Source organism: Notamacropus eugenii, chromosome 3, assembly GCF_028372415.1.
Source record: "Notamacropus eugenii isolate mMacEug1 chromosome 3, mMacEug1.pri_v2, whole genome shotgun sequence".
In the NCBI taxonomy this organism is placed as follows: domain Eukaryota; kingdom Metazoa; phylum Chordata; class Mammalia; order Diprotodontia; family Macropodidae; genus Notamacropus; species Notamacropus eugenii.
In genome coordinates, this window is record NC_092874.1 from 360160407 (window position 1) to 360178613 (window position 18207).

Here is an 18207-nt window from a genome sequence, read left to right on the forward strand (position 1 = left end):
AAAAGGTACATACACATGTATATTCAGATTAAATAGAAGGAAAATAAATAGAAATAATACCTTGTAAAGTACTTTGGGAGGGAAGGAACTAGAAGAATCAGGAAAGGCTTCAAGTACAATGTAGTGATTAGAAAGAAAGAGAATTCTACAGGGTGAGGAGGGAGTTCACTGAGTATTGGGTGTGATAAATAAAGAGAATTTCAGCTTGGCTGGGTCACAGAGTGTTGAACAAGGAGGCTGGAAAGATAGTGTGAGATAGGATTGTAAAGATTTTAAACCTGAAGAGGAGTTTACCCTTGAAACAACAGGGAGACACAAGTATATTGAATAGGTGAGTAATAAACTCAGATCTGCACTTAAGGAAAATCACTGGCAATAGCATGGAGAAGAGATTAAAGTGGAGAGAGACTTGAAGCAGGAAGTTCATTTAAGAGGCCACTACAATAATCTAGAGGAGAGTTGATGAGGGTCTGAACTAAGGAGGGAAATGTGTGAGAGGCAGTGGATATAAGAGCTATTGTGAACATAGAAATAGCAAGATTTGGCAACTGACTGGATATATGGGGTAAGATAGAGAGAGGAATTGAGGGTAATGCTAAAGTTAGCAACTAGGAAGACCTGGAAAATGAAGATAACTTTGATAGAAATTGGGATGTTTGGAAGAGGTGAGATTTGAGGGAAAGATTAGATTACAAATTCCTTGAGGCAGAGATACTTTTTGTATTTCCAAGTACTTAGCAAAGTATCTAGCAGTAAGTACTCGACAAATGTTTATTGATTGATTATTGATTGAAATATAATAAGGTCTATTTTGGATTTGTCAAGTTTGAGATGTCTCTAGAACATCCAGTTTGAAATTTCCAATAAACGATTAGTGATGCAGAGGTAAAGCTCAGGGGGAGAGACTGAAAGAATATATGGATCGATAAGTTATCTGCATAATGATGATAGTTAAAATAGGTGGGAGTGAATAAGGTCATCAAGAGAGAAAATAAAATGAAATCTAGCACAGAGTGCTGGGGAGCCCACTGTTAGGAGGCATAGTATGGATGATAAACCAGTGGAGAAGACTAGAAAGAAATAATCTGAAAGATAGGAGAAGAAACAGGAGAAAGTAGTGTCACCAAAACTCATAAAGGAGATTTAGAATGAGATTTAGAATGAGAAAAAGATGGTCAACAGTTATCTAATGCAGCAAATAAATCAAGAAGAACTGGAACTGGAAGAAAAAAAATCCAATTTGGTAACTTTGGAGAGAACAATGCCAGTTGAGTAAGGAGGTCAGAAGTCAAATTGCAAAGGGTTGAGGAGTGAGTGACAAGAAAAGATGGAGGTAATGAGTACAGACAGCTTTTTCTAAGAGTTTAGCCAAAAATGAGAAAATAACTTGAAGAAATGGTAGTGAAGGTATTGCAGTTTAAGCTACCCACCCAGGGATGCCAAAAACTGTTGGGGTTTCATGATGTGTTGTGGTGGAACTGTCTCAGAGAATTCAGATTCAGACCACATCTAATTCAGGTATAGGCATTTATTGAGATTGACACCTCTCTTGAAGTGGGCTATGTTCCAAAAAGAACCAGCAGCTTTAGGGAAAGAAAGATATATTTTTATATACATACACATTTATATACATACAGATATAGGTAAAGATGCAATTATATAACAGAAATTATGCATATTAAAAAGACAGGAGGGGTTTGTTAAGGGAGTAGATAATAGGGGAGGGGTCCTAGTCACAATAGAACTGTGCATACTATTACCCATAATGCATACAAAAAACCCCATGGGGTGTATGTATGATAATAATATTATAATAAGCCTTTCTATGTCATAAGTTCATTCTAGGTCAGTTTTTTATTAGTACTGTGCAGGTGTCTACTTAGGGAAAGTCCCTTCTATTGTTTTGTGCTCCATATCCCACTTGGGCATCCTGGTGGCGCTGCTTTCTGATTGGCTGAGTATTGTGGTCCTGTCTGAGACTAGATGGATATGGTTGTGGTTGAGTGCATGGATACACCTGCTGTTTCTGTGGGAAATATAAGGAATGGGTCTAGGGGCAGTGACAAGCTAGAGGCAGTGGCTGGGATCCCATCACATGGACCCTCTTGCTGTTTCTGCGAGAAAAAGAGTTCATGGATATACCTGCTGTTCTAGTGAGCAGTGTGGCATATAGGAAGAAATTAAGATATTGAGTGAGGGGGATGAGTGGCTAAGTAGGTACAATGGGCTGTTGTTCAGTGGGGCCTATGAGGAAGTTAGAATCCTGGGGCTGGGGGCACCTTTATTGGCTTCCCATCACAGGGTCTAAAGAGGTTAAGGAAGGGAGGTGACAAGCATATTTGTAGATAGTAAAGGAGACTCTAGATAAGGAGATGTTGAAGATTAGAGAGGGAAATGATCACTGAGCTTGTAATCTACTAGAGAAGACTGGAAGGGATGGGATCAGTGGTACTTATAGAAGGGTTGGACTTGGCAAGGAAAGGAGACAATAGGGGATGATGTCAAGTGGTTTTTGAGATGCAGACAATTAGAGCAGAGGGCACTCGTGATGAAAGATCTGTTTTTTTAGTAAAAAGGTAAAGTTCTCAACTGGAGTTAGGAGGAAGGCTGGAGAGGGTGATATGGGGAGGCTTAAGAAAGGAGGGAATTGTTTCTATGGGGAGTGAGAGCCTTACAATCTCTCTGTGAGCTGGGTACTGCAATATGCATCTTGAAAGTGATAAGATTGAGACAAAGAGGTGGCATGTCTTATCTGAGGTCATATAGCTAATTAAGTGTTGGCAGCTGGAATAATGGCCAGGTCTTTTCTACCTCCAAGTCCAGCATGTTTTCTTACTTCCAAGATGCCATACTCTATTACTGTCGAAATCCCTGAGGGCACCCAGTAATGAGAAATACAGGTCATATAGGGTGAATAGTTGATTTTAAAAAATAGTAAATATCTACAGAAAAAAAAGAGTAAGAGTAAAAGCAGATGCAATCATTTACATTTAAGATGCCCTTCCCTAAAAAGGGAAAATCTGAAATCTTAGAAGAAATCAGGAGTGAAATCCAAAATAACAAGAAATTGAAGAAAACTCAACACATCAGCAAGTGTTTCCCACTTTCTTGAAAACATAAATAATAGTGATTCCTGTATTTGTTCACAGAGTTGTGTAAGGGTGATTAATTTCCTGGTTTTTCACCGTCCTTTCTTAAGATGGTTTCATGAGAGGCCAAGAATTGATTTCTGAACTCTAAATTCTTGTTTGGCTTTAATATGCTTATTTCCTAAGATTTAGAGATGTATCAAAGACTCTTAGAATTTGAGGATAACTTTGAGATCATCTAGTCTAATGCTCTCATTTTACAGATAGGAAACTGAATCAGAGAGATTTAGTGATTTTCCTAAAGTCCTAAAATTATATATAGATATAGTGAGACAGACAGGAGTAGATGTTATATCTCTGAATTCTTTGTCCAACGAGTATGTGAAAAGAAAAGAAAACAACTTCAGAATTCTAAGATGTTGACCTAATAGTTATGCATAAATTAATTTGACAATCATAGGATATTAGATTTAGAAGGAATCTAAAAAAGGTCATCTTCTAGTAATATCCATATTATTCTACGAGTAAGACTCGGCCTAATGTAGAAGATGCTGACCATTCTGAAGCATGTTATAATGTTTCCTATCTAAGGAAAAGCAGTTTTTATAACTGTGCCTCCTAAAATTTATCACAGTTCTTCAGTGAAAGTCTTTATGAAACTTTAAATAAAATCTCAGATCATTTTTTTCACTTGTAGAGGTTTTATTTCACTTTCTTATTTTAGTAAGATCCAAATTCCTTTTGTATAGCTCCCCCTCCCACAGAAGTGCATATGAATTGTCACAGGCATTCTTTTTCCAGAACAAAAAAATTTCAGAGAAATTCTTTGTTTGCTTTCTCTTACAGTTCGGGAAAGGACTGTGAGAATTTCCAAAGGAACTGGTGATTATCCTTGTGGATTCCGCATTCAATTCTCCAAACCAATATTGGTGACAGAAGTGGATACTAGTAAGTGGCCTTTGTATCAGCAATAATCAGAATTACAACTAAGAATATGACCAAGAATCTTTGCTCCTGGAACAAACAGCAAGAAAGGTATCCTCAGTTGTCAGGGAGACAGAAGCCGTGGGATGCTGGCATGAGGGATAAGGGAAGAACTCATTCCTCCAGATTAACTGGTTGCTTCCAATCCTATCCAACAAGCATACATAAGGATTTAGTAAGTGCCTACTATGTGCAAGGCATGGGAGCTAAAAAAAAAATGGAAAAAATCATTATGTTCTACTCTAGGTCATGAAGACTATATTTAAACAGACAAAGCAATGCAATATAATTTAAGGAGGGATAGAGGGTAATGGTGGACAGAGAAGCAGACAAAATCAGGACAATCTGATTTAAAGTCTTGTCTCTACTGTGGCAGAGGTATGGAAGATGGATTGGACTGAAGAGAAACTGGAAGGGGAAAGTCTAGTTAAGAAGGTGTTAGAATAGTGCAGTTTAGAGAGGAGAGCATGAACTAGGGTGTTCCAGGACTGAAAATGGAGAGATGGGGAAATATAGGAGAAATTTTGTACAAGACTGACAAAAGACTTCACAGCTGATTGAATATAGCAAGTGAAGAACAGTGATGAGGATGACCCAGGGTTCAAACTTGGGTGCCTGGAAAGATGGTAGGACTCATTAGAGAAATATGGAAGAGGGGGAGATAATGAATTTTGTTTTGGACATGTTTCATTTGAGATGCCTATGGGACATCCAGTTGAAGATGTCCAACAGGACTCGAAAGTTGATAGCTGGTGCTCAGGAGAAAAATTAGAGGTGGATATATAGATCTGGGAGTCATCTGCAAAGAATTGATGAATGGATCCATGGAATATTGAAATGACCAAGAAAATAGAACCCAGACCAGAGCCTGAGGGGCCCTTAAACTCTGGGCGAGTATGAATGACAATTCATCAAAGTAGATTGACAAGGACTTATCAGACATATAGGAAAACATAGCTGTGTCAAAGAGGCTAGAGGAGAACAGGGTATTGATGAATGGTGGACAACTATGTCAAAAATCACAGAAAAGTCAAGAAGGATAAAAATTAGGGAAAAAAAGACTATAAGATTTAGCTATTAAGAGATTTTTGATAACTTGCTAAGACTTTATTGATAGTTATATAGTGAGATGGAAAGTTAGATTTTAAGGGACTGAGAAGTAAGGGGAAGAGAAGAAATTGAGGGAAAGAAAAAAGATTATGATTTTTTCTGAATGATTACCTGTAAAAGTAAGAAAGTGAGTAGTTGCCTATTTTAAATAATGATTCTTTTTATCCAGGTGATAGTGAGGTCACATGTGACCCATTCAAATTGCAGGTGCAGGAGGGGTCAAAGTCACACAACCTCTTCCTCCTATCAGCCTTTGCCCTCCATCATCACCATGTCTCTCTGTATTCAAGAAAGACCTTAAGCACTCATCTCTTTACCCTCACCAGATGATAGTGTGTAAAGTGTCTCCCATCAATGGTGGGAGAAGAGCTTACCTGCCAACTTCCCCTTGATGTTCTCACCACAACTGCATATGAAGGATAGGGAAAGGCAAAAAGGAACACAATGTCAGAACCATGTGGCATTCCCTGTACTTTCTATCAATGTTTATACCTACTTATGCACCCATTTCCATTTCTTCTTGCTCTTGGGAAAGCACAGGCAAAGGGGGAAAGGGTCATTCCCCAAGGAGGATCTGTTAGGCTGCTGTCCAATGGTCTAGAAGGACCCCAGTCCTAGATTCAAACCTCTAGCCCATTAAGAGGTCTCTTATAGGTTTGTGTCTTACATAAACTCGTTACAGAGAAGGCTAAAACTTGTTGGAGCTCATTGCTGGGAGGCAAAACAATCCCAAGCTTTCTTCTCCTCCATTGCTCTGTGTGTCTGGGTACCCTTCTAGTTCCTCATTAGAGAACTTGGAAGACTAGTGGTTGCCTGCTCTTTCCTTTCCCATTACTGAGGTTAATCACTTTCTGCTCTCTAAAGTTAAAGCAATAGAAAGTCATCTCTCTTTACACACACACACACACACACACACACACACACACACACACATGCACACGTCTGGTTGCAAATTATCAGTGCTGGATGCAAGGCTGCTGAGATAAATTTATAGACAGATAAAGCACTCATTAAATGCTTACTATGTTCCAGGCATTGTGCTCAGTGTTGGGGAAACGAATCCAAATAAGAAGACAATCCCTGCTCTCAAGGAGCTTACTTATAATGGGGGAAAGACAACACATAAAAGGCAGCTGGAAAATAATGAAGGTGGGGGCACATAATTATGTAGAGTTTTGTCCCCAGCTTAGGATGTAATTCTAGGGGTAGAGGCCAAGGTTTCTATGGGGAGGAGATCGTGATGACGACAACCAGAGTGGAGCCAACATAAACTGGCTGAGAAGCAGGAGCGGGCTGATGATTAACTTTTGATGTAAGCATTTAAGTCTTGGAAATAGGGAAATACTACAAATTATGGCTAAATTTATTATTTTGTTGATTTCTAGACTTTAAATAGTGATAGAAAATGACAAAATAATGATAACGAAGTTAAACTTAAAAGTTGTTTTTTAATCATGTACCAGCGCATCACTGCCAGGAAGTGACTTCCTGAACACTAGTGAAGGGAAAGGAAAAAGCTGGGAGGTTTGGGAGAGATCAGCATCAGAACTAGGTGGTGCAGTGGATAGAGGGCTGGGCCTGGAGGCAGGTTCAAATACAGTCTCACTCACTTTCTAGCTGTGTTACCTTGGGCAAGTCATTTAACTCAGTTTCCTCATCTGTAAAATGAATTAGAGAAGGAGATGGCAAACCACGCTAGCATCTTTGCCAAGAAAACTCCAAATGGGGTCACGAAAATCCGGACACAGCTAAAACAACTCGACAACTATGTCACCCTCCTAAACTGAATCATTCCTCAGTCAATCATTCAATAAGCATTTCTTAAGCATCTACTGGAGAGAACATAGAGACAAAAAATATGAAATCATCTCCAGTCTTAAGCATTTTATATTCTATCAAGAGAGGTGACACATACATCTCTCTCTGGTTTGGCTGTCTTACCCTAAGCTGCACTTACATGCATGTTAGGGAGTTTTCAGAGATGCATAAAGTGATGTTTGTCTTGAAATCAGTGAAAGATTCCAAGACGTGGGAGGAAAGAAGGAGTGTAATGTAAGCATGGGGGGTTGGTCTGAGCAAAGAGGAGATAGAATGCCTTGTATGAAGAATGACTGCATTATAGAGGTGTGGGGTGAACGATAATGCCTAGTGAGGCTGGAAAGGTATGTCTAGGCCAGATCATGAGGAGCTTTGATTTTATCCTCCACCAGAGAGCCCTGAAATATGACTGAGTTCCTCCTCCATCAAGTCTGCTTTCATTCTCTGTTCTATTGTCCTGTCACCATCTCAGCTTAGACACAACTTTGCTCATTCCTCCCCCGCCCAAATCCACCCATCTTATTCCTTAGAGGAATGGAAACACTGAGCGATCCTTTAAATATTCTGTCCTCAGGCAAATTTTCTGCCCTTAGGCAAAATGCCCACCCTAGGACACATCCTGACTTGCCCTGGCCTAGTTAAGTCTCAAAGAATCAATAAGAAATGAATATTGCTGTCAACAAGATTTTTTTTTTTTAATGTTGAATGCATTAAGGGTCAAGCTGATGCTAATTAACACAAATTTATAACAAATAATGGAATCCATCAACAATTTTGTAGTTTTTCTTCAGAAGTGTTTAGCAGCCTGAGAATTGGGAAGGGTGAAAATAGATCATGGGGGAATGATAATTTGCTGCCTCTTAAGTCTTTCTCTCCTTCCAGGGACTTTTCCTGGAATCCAGCGTGTCCTTTCTAGAAGCCAAAGTAGGAAGCCAGAAAAAGCAAAACTCTCCTCTCTCCCCCACCCCCACCCCCAGGATCAGTGAATTAGTGTGTGTTCGTCCTTGTCCTTCGTTGCCAAAGAAGACCGTGCCATCAGAGAAATGATGACATCACTTGCACTTGACTTTGTTTTGAGTGAGGAAGGTCATCTGTGCAGGTCACCAGCCTCACTTCTCCAGAGCCATCTGAATCCAGTGACCAGATATTCATCAGGATGACTGGAGATGACCCAGGATGAGGCAATTAGGGTTAAATGACTTGCCCAAGGTCACACAGCTAGTGAGTGTCAAGTGTTTGAGGTGAGATTTGAACACAGGTCCTCCTGACTCCTGCACTGGCGCTCTATCCACTGCACCACCTAACTGCCCAATAAATTAGAGGAATCATTCTTTGAATCCATGAGAAGTGTCTTACACAAAAGCCTAGGCTGAAGAGTTACGATCTCTTTCAGTTCAATTCAACAAATAATAATGAAGTGCCTACTTTGGGCAAAGCACTACTTTCTCTAATTTAAACAGCCTTTCTGTTTTTCTAACCCCAGAGAGCAAAAATAATTAACCCTTGGAAACTAAAAACATTTTAATGTTCTAATTAAGCAAACTAAAGCATCCTAAACCCTCAAAAACTTGGTGAGACTCTGTGTTTCTAGATCAAAAATACTGAGAGTTTTCATAACATTTTATGATTTATTTAATTCTAAACTCCTTTGCAGCTGTTCAACAGAGATACTTATACACACATCTCAGATTCACACTTGGCCCAAATCAAAATGGTTGGATTGCAAAACTTTCAATCTGCCAAAGATCCTGAGGCTTTTCTATTAACAGGCAGGAATGGTGGCACACAGTTAATCCAGTATTCTGGTTCAATCTAAATGTATATTGCCCTGGCAGACATTCACCCTACCACTGCTGCTACCATTTCTCTTTATCCCTTTCTTTTTAATTTGTTCCCCATTGGTGAAGACTAGCAAATTCATTGTCTAGTCATATCTACTAAATGAGGGGGTTTAAGCAACTTTAAATTATACATATTTTAAGCAGTTCTGTGATTTTCCCTTCCCTACCACACAAAAAATTTTGCTGGATGCACCAGAGAGGCTTAATTGCATGCTAAAGATAAAAGAGATAAAGCTGGGAGACCTGTAGGTGGAATAGTTCTGATCATGCCTAAGTACACAAAAACGGAGCCTGCTTGGTGCTTATGTAACTAATTGCCCACACTCAGCTGGCATAAACATGAACATTTTCACTGAAAGCCTAAGCACTTGTGAGTTTTCACTGCATCAACAAAAGAAACAGATGTTCCAGCTTTGGTACCCAGAGTGCTTGAAAAGGAATCTATATCATTTGATGAAAGGCAAACTACTAAGGAAATTATGGGTGGTGGACAGTCCCATTTGCCTAAAAGCACTGGCATTAAGAATTCTGATGCAATGAGGCACTTTTTTAAAAAGTAGATTTTCCTTTGTCCTTTTGTTTTAATTTCAGATTTCCTGATGATATACTATTTAAATATGCTTGAGAGGATACAGTCAATATCTGGTATTCTAGTGCCTTGTGTAAGTGTGGAATTACCAAGTCAAGGATGCTCTCCTTTTGGCCTACTATGGCACATGACCTTGGAGAATTAATATACTGCTTGTCCTGTCATTCCATTGCTACTATGCCAACCGATGAGACATCTACCTCCATGCCATAGCTGGCCTCCCATGTGGGTGTCTGCAACCATTCATGTAGTGTATTTTGGGGGCTGGCCTTCTCCCACCAAGCAGCTTCCCTCTGATTAGGTTGTTGCAATGTGCAAAATTGTCACTAACATTAGTGGATATAGGAGTATATTCTCCCAGAATAAGATGTATTCCCCAAATCTCAGGACATCATCAGCAGGTACATTCTATAATAATAAACATGTAAAAATTAAATTAAAAAAATTAAGGTGAGTTACCTCTAGAAAATATCCCTAAGAGAGCTATACCCATGTTATTTAGGGTAAAGTAGAGTTAAGAAGTAATAAACCATCTTATATGCTATATAAATGCTACAATATAATGTATATATAATATACAATATAATATAAATGCTATCTGAAAACAGATCTAAATGCAATTAGCATAATGTTACTGGCATCCCTTCTCATATTTTCCTCAGGATACCTTTGATCACACATAGACCATCCTTCTAAAAATATTTATAGTATGACAAATTTGGCAGTCATTCCTTATTTCTTTTGGTTGCCTTTTTATGTAGTTTTATTTTTCAAATATTCTTTTGGAATATTGCCCTCTTGGTGATATTTTAAAAATCAGTCTCTGAATACATTTAAAATTGTATCTCCTCCAGAACAGATTCTTTCTATATATATCTGGTCAGGTCCAGATGCTCTTCCAGATTTCATCCTTTTTAAGCCATTGTCACTTGAAGTCATCAGTAGTGTATCAAATATCAAGTTTCTGGGACATTTGATAGTAGCGAAATTATGCTCTGGATGTTTCAGATATACACTGCCAGATGTATTGACATAAACAAATCCATTTGAGGACTGCATTTTCTTCCATCTGTGAAGACGAAAATGTATCCAACGTTCAGTCAAACAATATGTCTTTAACTCGTAAATAGATCTAGCAGAGGCACCAATGGTATGAAGAGCCCAGGTTGTATTTTGGTCATAGAGTACTTAGTCCATTTCTTGTAACCAGCCTTATATAGATGATATTTGGAGCTTCTCCTCTCTCCTTTGGACTGAGTTCCTTCCTCTCCATTCTGCCTTAGTTCTCTGTTTACTTTACTGTGTTTCTATATAGAACATTTTTTGAAAACCCACTCTTCCTTTCAAATGAGTATGTTTCATGCTGTCCCTATTCCCTCCTCCTCCCCACCTCTAGAGTTGTATAATCTTTTTCCTGTCTCCCCAATCACAAAAAAAAAAAAAAAAATCCTTCCCTTTCTTGTTTCTCTCCTAAGGTTGCTTTCTTTCTTCATTTCCCTTTTTCTTCTCTCTTTCTTTAAAATACCTGAGCTTTGAGTATGTCTCACAATACCCTCCACTGACCCTAAGAGATGGTGACATTCTGAAGAGACAGTAGTGTCTTCTCTCTCTTTCAGAGTGTAATTATTTCATCATATATCTCTTTCAAGTTGCTCAAATTTGTTCTTCACATTTCTTGCATTATGTTTCAAAGATTCTTTTTGGCATTGTTTTTTTTCTCAATGAATTCTTTAAAAATCATCAATTCTATTAAAGTTCTACTTTTTCCCCTTTGTTTGTAGGAAAAGTCCATCTTTACAAAATGAGTAGTTCTTGAATATGGGCTCCCTTTCTGGGGTCATTAGCCTATATCTCATTTTTTCATTCCCTTTCTTATGTTTGCTGCACAATCCTGTGATTCCAAGAACCGTTCCTTCTTGGTGATCTGTCAAGTATAACTACTTATAGTATTTTTTCTTTGATCTTGCCACTCATATTTTTGACTATGTCATATTTTAAGTGTGTTGACCAGTAGATTCTCTCTATTTTTGCTTTGTCCTCTGGTTTCAATGGTTCTGGATCATTTTCATCTATGACTTCTTAAAATATAGTGTCCCAGTTTTTTGTCTCATCATGGTTTTCAATGAGGCCAATGAATCTTAAATTCTCTCTCCTTATCTTGTTTCCAGGTTAATTGGATTGTTTATATTAGATAATGTGTGGGTTCTTCCAAATTTTTGACTTCCTCAAATAAATCTTTTGAATTACCAAATTTCCGTTTCCATTTCTTCCAATAAATTTTTTGGTAAGATTTTATTTTTTGCTTCTTTTCTGTTTATTCTCCTTTTCATTTTTTCTCACAAGCTCTAATATCACCTCTCATTCCTTTCTTCATTCCTTTCAGTGCAACATCCATCCATTCTCAGACTCCTTATGGCTGACCTTCTTTTCTGAGTACCTATCAATTATGACTCAGAGTTATGCTTTACTTTTGAAGTTTCATACTTCAAATTTCTCTTTCCAATCCCTCCTACCTGCCTCATTTCCTTCAGGTAAAAAGAGATGGAGTTTAACCTGTGGAACCTTATTCACCCTCAATGACACCACTGTTTCAATTGTTCATTTTTCTAAAGGAATTCTGAGGACCAAGTTCAAGTTCAAGTGTTCTGCTTATTAGAATCCTTAAGCATTATACGATCATTCATAAAACTGAGCTGTGATTCAGTAGCATTCAGGGAAATTTTTTAACCTCCTATGCCAGAACTTCAAGGCTCAAGGTGCAGGGTTCAGGGTTCTAGAAGAGACAATTTTGAAATACAACACCCCCTGAAGACCTGATTTCAACTTAATGACATGTCTATAGAGATTGGGAAGAAATTCACTTATAAAAAGAGAATCAGACTTTCAACTATTGTCAGCAGTTGTAGACAGGAAAATAAAAACTGGTTTTTTTTAAAAGCTGCCTAAATGGATGAGTAAAGAAGATGCCTCTCAGTCACTGGGCTTTAGGACTGAGGGGAGGAGAATTGCCTACCAGTCAAGCTTTCCTCCAGTTGTGTTGGTACAGTCCCAGCTGCCTGGCATACAGAATAAAGCTGGCTCCCCTAGAGAAGACTGATAGATTTCCTCTCAAAAAACCTCATTCTACACATCTCATATTCTCTCATTTCAAATCTCCACAGCTTCAATAATGGCCTCACTTCCTTCACAGAGCTTAAGGAAAAGATTACAGAGGGACAGAAAGTTTTTTTTAAAAGAGAGGAGTCAGTCCCTTCCCTGAAGGAGCTTACCTGCTTGTTAAGGGGATACAATGTGTCCACAGGATATATACAAAATAACTTTACTGTCATTGGGAGAGGGAAGAGATAAAGTGGGGGAATCAGAGAAAGCCTCTTGAAGGACGAGGCATTTGCGTTGAGACTTGAGAGAATTAAAGACTCTAAAAGGCAGAGAGGAGGAAGGAGATGATTCCAGGCATAGGGGAACAGACGCTGCAAAGGCCTGGAGCTAGAAAATGGAGGACAGCACACACAGAAACGAAAAGCATTGGAGGATAATAATATGCAATCAGCTTGGAAAGGTAGGCTAGAAACAATGAGGAGGGCCTTAAATGCTTCTTAAGATCTGTGTTGTTCTTAAGATAATGGAGACCTAGTAGACTGAGTTTTTTTTTTCTTTTTTCTTTCAGTCATAGTGGGTCTACCTGCCTCAAGTCTGTCTCTACTCTTATCCATCCTTCATTCACCTACCAAAGTGATTTTCTGAAAAAAAAAAAGTTCTGAAAAAAGGTTCAGTTATGTTGTATGAACACACACATACATGCACTCATGCACAGTACACACACACACACACACACACACACACACACACATCATACACACACCAGTAAACCCCAGTGAAATTTGCCTTCAGGAATAAATGCCAAACACTCCTTTTGACATTCAAAGTTTTTCATAACACCTCCTCCACCACTCCCCATAGGTTTCTTCCACCTTAGACACATATTCTTTCATCCAGGGGCATGTACCTCCTAGCTGTTCCTAAAACAAGACCTTCCATCTCTCAGTTCCAGGTATTTTCTTTGGCTGTCTCCCATGCTTCCTCCCCAACTACTAACCTCCCCAGTTTCCTTTAAATCCCAACTAAAATTTCACTTTCTGCAGGAAGCCTTGCCTGACTCTTTTTAATTCTAGTGCCTTCCTTGTATTAATTATTTCCTATTTATCGCATATGGATCTTGTTTTGAGTGTATTTGTTGGCATGTTGTCTCCCCAATAGATGGTAGCAAGTTGAGGATAGGAACTATCTTTTGCATCTTTTTGTATTCCCAGGGCTTAGTACACTGCTTGGCACATAGTAGGTTCTTAATAAATGTTAACTCATTGATCGATTGGTTGATTTCTCTTGAGTCCTGAATAGGGAGGAAGCTGAGCTACAGCAGTGTCTGATCTACTGGCTTTTCCTATTCCCCACAACCCCCACAGTCTTGAATGGGCAGAAATTCAGTTGGGGCAAAGGTGACCACTGATCCCTGGACAGAGATCAAGATCCTTTGTTGAGTTGTCTTTATTTGTGGGAGGATTTTTTTCCCCAGGGGAAAGGCTGGGGACTATGAGATCCAGATGAGAATTATCTTATGGAAGCTTCCCTTCATTATTGCTGTTGGTCAGTTATTTCAATCATGTCAGATTCTTCATGACTATTCAGGGTTTTCTTGGCAAAGATATTAGAATGGTTTGCCATTTACTTCTCTAATTAACTTTACTGATGTGGAAACTGAGGCAAATAGGGTAAAGTAACCTACTCAGGGTCACACAGCTAATAATCTGAGGCTGGATTTGAACTCAGGTCTTCCTCTTTCCAGGCCTGGTGTTCTACCTACTGCACCACCTAGTTGCCCTTTCCTTAATTTCCTTTATTAGCTGATCTTTCTTTCCTTTTCAGAAATTTCTTCTTATTCTTGAGGTGGTTTTAGAAGGAGTTATGTTTTTCTGGAGATTTTTGTTGTAACCAGCATTACTGCTTCCTCAAGGGTAGCTAGACCTATCCAGTTGGTCCTCAATTCACTCTGATGAGGCATCAGGCTACATTATGTAACTAAGGCAAATGTGCCAGAAACAAAGAGATTCAAGCAATCACCAAGGGTTTCATATGCATATAGAAATTTGAGTTATTGTTCATCTATCTTCTTCAGTTTATGGTTTTCTGGTTAAATATTGCTTAAAAAATGTTTGAGAGGATGCAGTCTCTAAGACTCTAGAGCCCTAAATTAGGAAGAGTTTCCTTTCATTTATAGCCAAACAAAGCAGAGTCAGCACTAATGATGCTTGCTTGGTATTACCTCACCCATGTAACTGAACTGTGTTCTAAAGATCAAAATCCAGTGAGCAATTTTAATATATCCTGGAGGAAAGAACATTAAGAGGAATTTAATAAGATACTTCAAGCCCTTGAGGGTTTCATATACAGGCAATGATGACCATCAATTCTTCCACTACTCAGAATTGAAAAAGAGAAAGTGAGTTCAAATTGCAGAAGTTAAATGTAATTGAAGAGTATGTGGAAATTGAGAACTATTGCAAATAGGTTGCTAAAAGAAGTCATGGAATCTTTATTTCAACAGACCTTACATACAATACTACCTGGAAATAGAGGGATAGATCATGTGACCTCTGAAGGGATTCCTCTGACCCAGAAGTAAGACCTTTCATTCTCAAATTGTGGATTTGCCTACACAGTGAAAAGAGGAGAAAAAGGTCCTTTAAAGAAATTATATATTTTTATAGCATTGATCAGTTTTCACCACTACCTCATAAGCATTTTAGTTATGTATTCCCTATTGTGTTACCCGCATTGTACAGATGAAGAGGTTGAAGAAATGATAAGTGACCTGTCCTTTATATTTACCAAAGAGACTGATGAAATTTGAATGAATAGGTCAGATTTCTGACTGAGACCAATCCTGCTGTTTTATAGCAGAAGACCTGAGTGACAGGTAGGGAAACTACTGGATTCAGAGTCAAAAGAGCTGGGTTCAAGTTCCTTTTAGTTTCAAATCCTATGAGTTTTGCTGACAGTGTTAGGAAACTTACGTCTAGAAATGAAAGGAGCTTGAGTTGAGAAGATTATGGAATGGTATGGTCAGAAAAGCCTTTATAAAGTTGAAATGAAGGTCCTTGAGAGAAAGAACACCCTTTAGATCGAGCAAAATAACAAAGTACTTAATTGGGAACCCTTCTTAATCTGAACCATTGTTCTCATTCTACTTATAGACAGCGCAGCTGAAGAAGCTGGGCTCCTGATTGGAGACATTGTGTTGGCTATCAATGGCACTGATGTCACCAGCGTTGCGCATTCGGAAGCTGTGAATCTGGCAAGAAAAGGTAAAATGAACTTATTGCAAAGAGAGATTCTGCCTAGAGTGGTAGAGAGCTATGTTACACCTGAGATTTTGTCACTGTTGGGATGGAAGTTTAGGCTATGGGGTTGGGGAGATCACATTGTTGGTATAAAAATACATTTCTTTCCTTAGGTCTAAATGTTTTGTTATGAAAACTCTTGTCCATATGAAGTAAGTAAGGTTTCTTCTTTGAAGATCGGGATTTGTATACCAAAATAACGGCAATTTGTAGAAAGATAATAATGCACAATTCAGAGCATGTTCTAAACTCTTAGCACATGAAATTATATGTCAAAGAATGTTGTTCATCAGTTCTTAGAATTGACAGCTCCAGTGCCATAATGTGTAATAAGAAAATAAATGAATAACATGTACAATCCCCAAACTAAAGCTCTTTCAGATTCTTCTAATCCTGCAAGAAGACTGCCCTTAAAGCACTTGGACCCAGATGAAACCACCAGAGAACAATAATCCATGTTGCTTCCTCTGTGGAAGGTGGTTAATTCTTCTCACCAACTCTGCCAAATTTTGTTACTACTCCTATTAGCCCCAAATTACAATCTCTGCTACTTCTCTTTGCTTCTAAAATAAATACATCATTACTTCAATGGATTTGTGATTTCAATGATGTGGATTCATCTTTCCAGTGATTGCGACTCATCCATTCTTTTGCTGAATCTGTACAACTCTTACTCAGGTCTATTTAATATGCTAGAGGCCTTCCTTGCTACTTCTTAATTTCCAAAAACAAAAAACTTAGTGTGGAAAATGACAGGGTGATAGTGGCTCTAGAACAGGAAACCCTACCTTACTCTGGTGAGGCTCCTGTAAGATAAGGGATGGTAGCGCTCATGGAGATGTGTTGGGAGGAATATTGAGAAGGAAATCCTATTGGTTAATCATGGGGAAGGAAGGAGAGGCATGTCAGCCATCTCCAACTATCCTTGCCATCGCCCTCTGGTACATAGATATTTGAAATTAGGGAAATAAACAAGCATTTATTAGGCACCAATAGATCTTTTCTTAGATAATTCTATGCTCTGTAAACATTAAAATATAATCAATTCCATTTTTGTTGCTTTATTTGGTCCTTCTCTCTCTCTCTCTCTCTCTCTCTCTCTCTCTCTCTCTCTCTCTCTCTCTCTCTCTCTCTCTCTCTCTCTTCCCCTTCCTCCACTTTCTCTCTTTTTTAAAAGAATATTCATGATACCTCAGCAAGATGCCCTTGCACAGGCTATTTCCTATGAATGGACCATATTCCCTCCTGTTTTGGTTTCATATAAATCTTAGATTCTTTGTATCCATAGCTCAAGTATCTCACTTCCTACATAAAGTCTTTCCTGATCCCTCTAGGTATAAACCTTCATCCTCAAATTACTTTATTTGCTATGTATTTGTTTTGCAAATATTTTCTACTTTCTTCTATGTTCACAGAAAAAGAGGAAGGAAAAGAGGAAGGGAAATGAATAAATATTCATATGGCATTTATCAAATGCTTAATGTGTGCTAGTTCTATGTGCTTTACAAATGTCTCATTTGGTCACTCATTAGGGTCACAGAAGGGAGATTTGTAATATCTGTCCATGATATATTTATTGTTGATGAGTTCCAGAAGCTTTCCACCGAACTTTATATCTTAATTTGAACAACAAATACAAATCATTTCCTTAGCTCTTCCGGGGTAGATAGTTAAGATGCACTCTTCTGACAGAAAGCTAAACGTCAGCTACTATTTTTATCTCCACTTATAGTTGAGGAAACGGAAGCAAACAGAGGTCAAGGGACTTGTCCTGCTAGTGTCTGTAGCAGAGATTTGAACTCAAGCATTCTGAGCTCCAGGCTCAGTATTCTATTTATTGTACCACCAGCTTCCTCTAAATAGTTTCCCCAAATGGAATATAAGCTCCTTGAAGGCAAGGAAAATTTCATTTTTGTCTTGATATCTTAAGTGCGTCTAGCATAAGGTCTGGCACATGTTGATGCTTGTTGACTGATGGATGATGCATCTGTTTAGTCAACAAGTGTTCATTTTCTCATTTCATATGTCTAGACCACATTATGCAGCATATTTTTTTTTGCTATTCTCCTCTATGTCTAGTTTTAGATTACAGTCACTGAATATCAAAATTTATTGATTTAAATTGGCAGATTTTATCTAATGCTTCACAGAATTTATCTACCTCCTCATTTTTAATAATAGCTGGTGAATAAATTGAAGTTATTTTCATTTTGATATTTTTCTAAACCATGATATTTATCAGCATACATTTGATGGAAAGATATAGAAAGGTAAAGAAAATATAAGATACTATTGTGCTTATTATTTGTTGATATTTTTAAACATTTGATTTGGTTAAGAAGAATGCTGTCTTAAAGGCTTTCTTCCATACAGGTTAA

The 18207-nt window shown here is 38.2% G+C and overlaps 1 protein-coding gene across 1 annotated transcript in view; it reads left to right on the forward strand.

The window, feature by feature from the left end:
* LOC140496908 (uncharacterized) overlaps positions 1-18207 on the forward strand; it is a 171575-nt gene that overhangs the window by 34616 nt on the left and 118752 nt on the right. Inside the window, 2 exon segments of the mRNA XM_072597287.1 lie at positions 3936-4037; positions 15683-15793. Coding sequence (XP_072453388.1) covers positions 3936-4037; positions 15683-15793 — 213 coding nt within the window.